General features: G+C 53.5%; 2 protein-coding genes across 2 annotated transcripts; one reads left to right on the top strand and one right to left on the bottom strand.

Annotated features, from left to right (window-relative positions):
- Positions 1–336: 336 nt before the first annotated feature.
- LOC123113335 (protein STRICTOSIDINE SYNTHASE-LIKE 3) lies at positions 337–2,901 on the top strand. Its single transcript, XM_044534547.1, has 3 exons — positions 337–1,225; positions 2,000–2,167; positions 2,255–2,901. Exons 1-3 carry the CDS (start codon positions 369–371, stop codon positions 2,667–2,669), a joined length of 1,440 nt encoding a protein of 479 aa, XP_044390482.1. The 5' UTR covers positions 337–368; the 3' UTR covers positions 2,670–2,901.
- A 1,106-nt stretch (positions 2,902–4,007) lies between these two features.
- LOC123113337 (uncharacterized) lies at positions 4,008–4,996 on the bottom strand. The gene has a single exon (XM_044534548.1). The coding sequence runs from the start codon at positions 4,795–4,797 to the stop codon at positions 4,330–4,332; it is 468 nt and encodes a 155-aa protein (XP_044390483.1). The 5' UTR covers positions 4,798–4,996; the 3' UTR covers positions 4,008–4,329.
- Positions 4,997–6,662: the final 1,666 nt, after the last annotated feature.

Here is a 6,662-nt window from a genome sequence, read left to right as displayed (position 1 = left end):
TTCTCAGATCCGATGTGCGAGCGGACAAATAAGAATTCATGTGCCAAGTCAACTCAAAAAATAAAAATATAGATCGAATTCAGATACCAAGTCGAACAAAAAATACGATGACTTTGTAAATCTCAAGATGATATGCCGGCTGTGTCTCTTGAAAGTGCTCATAGGGATAGAGTGTGCGTGTATGTGTTAGGGGTGAGCGTATGCACGTATGTACGAGCACATGTCATGTGTTAAAAAAAAGAGATACCAAGTGGATATCGTCATGTCGATTCTTGCGTTAAGAAAAGCAGAGAGGAGTTGGTTGGGCGCTCGTGCTGGGCCTGGGACTGGGAGTGAATACCGACGAGGGAGCAGCGGTTGATGGCGGCATGTGCGTTGCGCAGGTGCAGGGGAAGCTGAGGGGTAGTTGGCATGCGCGCTCCGAGGCGCCCCTCGCGTCGTCGCGCCCGCACATCAAAATCCCAACGACGCGGACGGGCAGATCGCTACTACCGGCAGCAGCGCAACAAAGCGATGACACGCGGCTGCTAAACCCACCGCAGGCGGAGGGACCGAGACTCCGAGAGGCGCGGAGAAGCAGAGCGAGAGAGCGCGAGAGGGAGGGCGGAATGGCGTCGGCGGGCGTGGTGGCCGCGGCGGCGGTGGTGGCGGCGCTGGCGGCGTTCTGCGCGACGGACCCGATGCGGCTGGGCTCCATGGCGGACTTCCCGGGCTTCGAGGCGCACCCCGTGGAGCTCCCGGACGCGGCGGAGATGCCCCCGCACGCGGACGCCGCGGAGCGGCTGCGCGGCGCGGAGATCCGGTTCCGCGGCGAGGTGCAGGGCCCCGAGAGCGTCGCCTTCGACCCGCTCGGCCGCGGGCCCTACACGGGCGTCGCCGACGGCCGCGTCCTCGTCTGGGACGGCGCGCGCTGGGCCTACTTCGCGCACGCCTCCCCCGACTGGACCCCCGAGCGCTGCGGCGGGCCCAAGGCGTCGCCCATGGAGTACCTCAAGGACGAGCACGTGTGCGGCCGCGCGCTCGGCATCCGGTTCGACAAGCGGACCGGGGACCTCTACATCGCCGACGCCTACTTCGGCCTCTCCAAGGTCGGGCCCGACGGCGGGCTGGCAACGCCGCTCGCCACGGAGGCCGAGGGCGTGCGCTTCAACTTCACCAACGACCTCGACCTCGACGCCGACGGCAACGTCTACTTCACCGACAGCAGCGTCCTCTACCAGAGAAGGTCCGTATTGCCTTCTCCTCTCCTCCTCTGTTTCGTCAGTTTCATGTCAGCCTACTACTGGTTGCAGTAGCACATATCTGATATCTGTACTGTATATCCATTGCCTCACTCGTTTGTAAACTTGAGTTTTGAGTAGACCTCAGGACCCCTATCCACTGAACAACTGCTAACTGAAAACACTAGGGCCCTGTTCTTTGTTTTGATGGAAATCACTAGGCCCTGTAATTTGACAGGTAAAGGGGTGACTGAAATAGCTGTAGACACCATGGTATCATCTGTTGATTGTTGAAGGTCGACTACATAAATAGTAGTATACTGATATCTCTATGAGAAAGTTTGGCTACTTTTGGTAAAACAATTTGCATCTTGCTGAAAAGCGAATGCACCATAATGCACGTAAGGGTGGGAAACTTTCTTGTATTTTAATATACTCCTCAATTGAACTTTATACTAACACATCAATACCCATATAGTAATATTCGTCAATTGAACTTTATAGTACTAACACATCACTACCAAATAGATATATTCCTCAATTGAACTGTGTACTAGCAATTGAAGGGTTTGTTTGCTGTAAAATGCTTACCTTTAGTAACTCCGCTCCACATGAGGAACAGAGCAAATGTGGAAACTGTTCTCGTTTTCCTGCTTTATAGTTTCTTTGTGACGATTTCCGGGTAGACCGAGAGGCGTCGAGCCGGACGTCTTGATCATGTAGAGGTGCAGGACTGTTGGAAATTGGAACTAATTATTAGTGTGTCCATTCATTTGCAGGCATTTCATGCAGTTGGTTTTCTCTGGAGATGCCTCTGGGAGGCTCTTGAAATACAATCCCCAAACAAAGGAGACGACGGTTCTTCACCGCAACCTCCAATTTCCCAATGGGGTGAGCTTAAGCAAGGACGGGTCGTTCTTCGTCTTCTGTGAAGGGTCTCGTGGAAGGTCTGTACACTCTTCTCTCCATTTGGTTCAGGCTGCCATACATGTACTCGAAACCAGACACTGATTATTGTGCCCTTCTCGAAACAGGTTGAGCAGGTACTGGCTGAAAGGTGAGAAGGCAGGAACCGTCGATCTCTTCGCCATCCTGCCTGGGTTCCCAGACAACGTGAGGACCAACGACAAGGGCGAATTCTGGGTAGCAATCCATTGCAGACGCAGCGCATATGCCCGGCTCTTGAGTCGCCGTGTCGAGCTCAGAAAGTTCTTGCTCAGCCTCCCGATCCCCGCCAAGTATCACTACCTGATGCAGATTGGCGGCAACCTGCACGCGCTCATCATCAAGTACAGCCCCGACGGCGAGGTGCTTGACATCTTGGAGGACACGAAAGGGCAGGTGGTGAGAGCTGTAAGCGAGGTGGAGGAGAAGGATGGCAAGCTCTGGATAGGATCTGTTCTCATGCCCTTCATTGCCGTCTTTGATTATGCCAAGGAATCTGGGTAAACGGATATGAAAACCACGAACGTCGCTCTTTCAGAGTTGCTTGATCCAAATAAATTTAGTATTGGAAGCAATCTAGAGTTGCTTGATGTTTCAGCCTTTTCCTAGTAGTAACTGTAACTCACTGACATTTTACTTTGTCCCTGGGATCTTTCACAGTTTATATTTTTTGAGTGTGTTCCTTATTTCTGTTTGTTTCATATATATATATATATTTCAATTTCTGGTTGTTCAATTCAGAATATGTACCCCTAAAAAAAACATGTTCAGAATATGCTCTGAACATGTACTGGTTACCCTTATGTCCTTGTGCTAAATCTGATAGAAATTCAAGCAGGGACCAACAAAATGTAAGGGCCTCTTTGATTCGTAGGATTTCAAAAACTTAGAAATAGGAAAATACAAGATTGGAGTAGCATGTCATCTTTATCTTGCAGGATTGGATCACAGAGTTTGATGCCACAGAAAAAGAACAAAGAAATTGAGAAATTGTACAAAAAGGTTGGAATCTGATAACACGCCCCACCGTCAGGTACGAGCACATAGCAAATCAAACATTTTCGATGGCAAGTTCAGTGACACTAATTTGCCGTCCTCGCATCACTAGAATTGCCATGGAGAATGTTCGATTTGTCATGTGTGTCAACTAATTTTGTCATCCTTGCATCATTAGAATTGCCACTGAAAGCGTTCGACTTGCCGTGTGTCAACTAATTTTGTCATCCTTGCGTCATAAGTATTGCCATCGAAAACGTTCGATTTGCAATGTGCTCGTACCTAACGTTGGTATTTATCATTTCCGAAAAGGTTCTAGTGGATGAGAATTTTCCTTCAAGATAAGAGTGGAACGAAATCCTTAGGCTTTGTTCGGTTACACCCTGTCTCAAGGGGATTGGAGGGGATTTGGGGAGGATTTGACTTGTATGGGATTCAATCCTTGCCAAACCCCGTCAAATCCATACCAACCGAACGCAGCCTTAGGGAATTGTCCTAGGAGTTTCATCCTCTGAATCAATCAGACAGGCTATGAAGGAAAAATTCGCAAGGAACCAATACCTCCACACAAAAAAAAAGGACCTAGAAATTCCCTTGAATCAATACTTGGAATCAAAGGAGCATTAAACAGTGTCACAAGCAGATATGCAGAGAAAACAAGCGTATCGTGAGCTCCCATGATTCGCAGCTGCACTATAGCAGTCTAAAAAGTACTAGTGGCAGATAGAGTGTATCACACTGGCAAATGAGGTGGTCTTTGATGGCCACAAAATTCCTTCAAGAGATTTGCCACTAGTGCTGCTGCTGTACATTATCACTACTAGTACTAGATTGATTGACCACGAGTGCCATGCAAGCAATTCCAATTCCAATTCCAATTCCACGAGTGCCAAGCCAAGCAATTCCACTGGTCCATCACGAATCCATCCCATCCTAAAAGCAGCGACACGCCATGGCCAAGATCGCACGCACGTGTGCGCGATCGCTTGCTGTACCAGGATATGCCGAACTAAACTAGTCTAAACCTAACACACCTGACGACGAGACGGGGCAAATCTTTCCACGCGCACGCAACGCGACAGGGAACACACGCACTCGACTCGACGGAGAAGGAGAGGACGCCGACGTCGCTGTTGTTGTTGGCCGACTCGGCCGTCGACGAGCGCGGCTACCGGCGCGCGGAGGAGGCGCGGGAGCTGGAGCGGGAGGAGTTGGAGCGCCAGAACCCGGCGCCGTAGAGGCGGGAGGCCATGATCTCGCGCTCGAACTCGGACGCCGCCTCGGCCGCCTCCTCCTCGCGCCTCGCCCCGGCCTCCGCCTCGTCCGCCTCCAGCGCGTCCGCGGCCGCGAACATGGCCTTGGTGCTCCCGGACTGCGACGCCGACCCGCTGCCGCCGCGCCGCCGGCGCCGCCGCCTCTGCCTGGCCCGCCGCGCGAGGTCGGCCGGCAGCCGGACCGCGACGAGCAGCACCAGCTCCAGCAGCGCCATGGGGCAGCAGCAGCACACCGCCGCGCAGTCCGCCGCCGCCTGCCCCGCCGCCTCGCCCCCGCACCCCGGCCGCGGCCCGCGCTCCCGCTCCCGCACCGCCTCCTTCTCCTCCCCGCCTTCGCGGCCGGAGCCGCCGCCGTCCCGCATCTGCCGCTTCCACGCCCCCGACCCTCAACGCGCCGGTCCAAGTCGCTCCACCGTGGGCGGCCGCGCGGTTCTCGGATCGGTTATGTAGAGGAGGGCGGTTGGTGCGGAGGCGGCGACGATGGCGTGGCGTGGGCGTGGCGTGTAGCGGCGGGCCGAGGAGAAAAAATCAAACCGCAATTTTCTACTGCCCTCACGCGGCCTGCAGTTATGTTTCCCTGCTGTTTTTTTTTTGTGTGGATACTGCTTTTGTTTTCTTGGAAGGTTGTTCCGTATAGTGGTTATTATTGTGGCGGACTCGTTGCCAGAAAAAACGGGAATGCCGGGACGCAACCGCGCGAAAAGGGGTGCGAGACCGCGACGGCCCGCGGCCGGGCTCGACCGGCTGCGCCACACCTTTGCGGTGCGATGCGATAAGACGGAGAGAGGTCGACGGGAACAGCCGCGGCGGCGTGTCGGACCCCCGTTGTGTGGACTGTGGAGTGGAGTTCCGGGAGATTTTTCCGTCCGACGGCGCTTTCCGGCCAAGCGCCCGTGTGGGTTTTGGCCGAGTGGGAGAGATCGGCGGGCACACCACACGGTTGTGGACGGGGACGGGGCAGGCAGCCTCCGTTGTTGGTACGCGTCTTACGTGTGATTGATAAGGTCAGGGTGATGGTGATGGTATAGATCGGCGGGCACACCAGATCTGCTCCCGATCCCCTCTTTTCTCTCGCAGCCTAGCGCGCTGCTGGCCCTCTTCTTCCTTCCTCGGATCCCGCCGCCGGCCAGCTACAACCATCGGCTTGGAAAGTTTCAACTGTGAATTGAAAAGCTTCAACCCGCTTTATACAAGGCTTCAACCAACTGTATAGAAAGCTTCACCCCCATGAGTACACAACGAAAAAAGATGCAATTGTCGACATGAAAAGCTTCAACCGCATTTCTGAAAAGCTTCAACCGTAATTCTGAAAAGCTTCAACCGTATTTCTGAAAAGCTTCTACCAGAGACCGCGACAAAAAGCTTCAACCGTATTTCTGAAAAGCTTCAACCGTAATTCTGAAAAGCTTCAACCATATTTCTGAAAAGCTTCAACCAGAGACCGCGACAAAAAGATTCAACCGTATTTCTGAAAAGCTTCAACCATAATTCTGAAAAGCTTCAACCGTATTTCTGAAAAGCTTCAACCAGAGACCGCGACAAAAAGCTCGAATCAGCAACTCACTATTGATGCAACTGACTACTACGGTGGCTTCCCGGCGGAGCTGCAACGGCGACGAACTCCAGGCACCGGCAGGGGTCGATTTTTGTTTGCTGGGGTCCATTTTTTTGCTGCATCAGAGGGGCGGGGCCATGGGGCACCTGTGCTCCAACTGGCGAGCGGCGACGGCGAGCGGCGACGGCGAGCGGTGACGGCGACGGCGAGGGCGAGCGGCGAACGGCGACGGGGATGACGACGAGGTAGATACCCATGGCTGGGTGTGGGGTGGCCCGTGGCGCTTGCCGTTGCTCGATCCGAACGCGGAAGGTAGACGATGCGGGGAAGGGGCTCGATCTGACGGTTGGGAGTCAGTGCATCGGACGGCCTGGGCTCGACCGGCCCAACTGTTGGGCCGGCGCACCGGCGCAGATCACTGCCCTAGAGCTATTTATTTATGTATAAGCCAGTGTAGCTTGTTATAATTAGCTGCTCTTATAAAATGATGATGACGAGTGGAGAGAGATTATTTTAGGTTATTTTGGATTCATTGAGCAGCTGACCGATCAGTGGAGCCAAGAGGCAAGGTAGATTTCAGGAAAAGTATGACCAAATAGCCGAGCAGTACTTGCTCTTCAGGTTGTATTGACACCGGAGATGCTATGCTAAATGAGTTGTGTTCAGAGGGAG

This window comes from Triticum aestivum, chromosome 5B (assembly GCF_018294505.1).
Source record: "Triticum aestivum cultivar Chinese Spring chromosome 5B, IWGSC CS RefSeq v2.1, whole genome shotgun sequence".
Taxonomy (NCBI): domain Eukaryota; kingdom Viridiplantae; phylum Streptophyta; class Magnoliopsida; order Poales; family Poaceae; genus Triticum; species Triticum aestivum.
Note: the sequence above shows the minus strand (reverse complement) of the source record. Positions and strands in the feature narration are given on the sequence as shown.

Excerpts from the sequence above, each read along its gene's own strand:
- LOC123113337 (XM_044534548.1), bottom strand. The coding sequence starts at position 4,797 with ATGCGGGACGGCGGCGGCTCCGGCCGCGAAGGCGGGGAGGAGAAGGAG.
- LOC123113335 (XM_044534547.1), top strand. The coding sequence starts at position 369 with ATGTGCGTTGCGCAGGTGCAGGGGAAGCTGAGGGGTAGTTGGCATGCG. Across the intron at positions 1,226-1,999 it reads AGCGTCCTCTACCAGAGAAG|GCATTTCATGCAGTTGGTTT; the intron begins GTCCGTATTGCC and ends ATTCATTTGCAG. Across the intron at positions 2,168-2,254 it reads TGTGAAGGGTCTCGTGGAAG|GTTGAGCAGGTACTGGCTGA; the intron begins GTCTGTACACTC and ends TTCTCGAAACAG.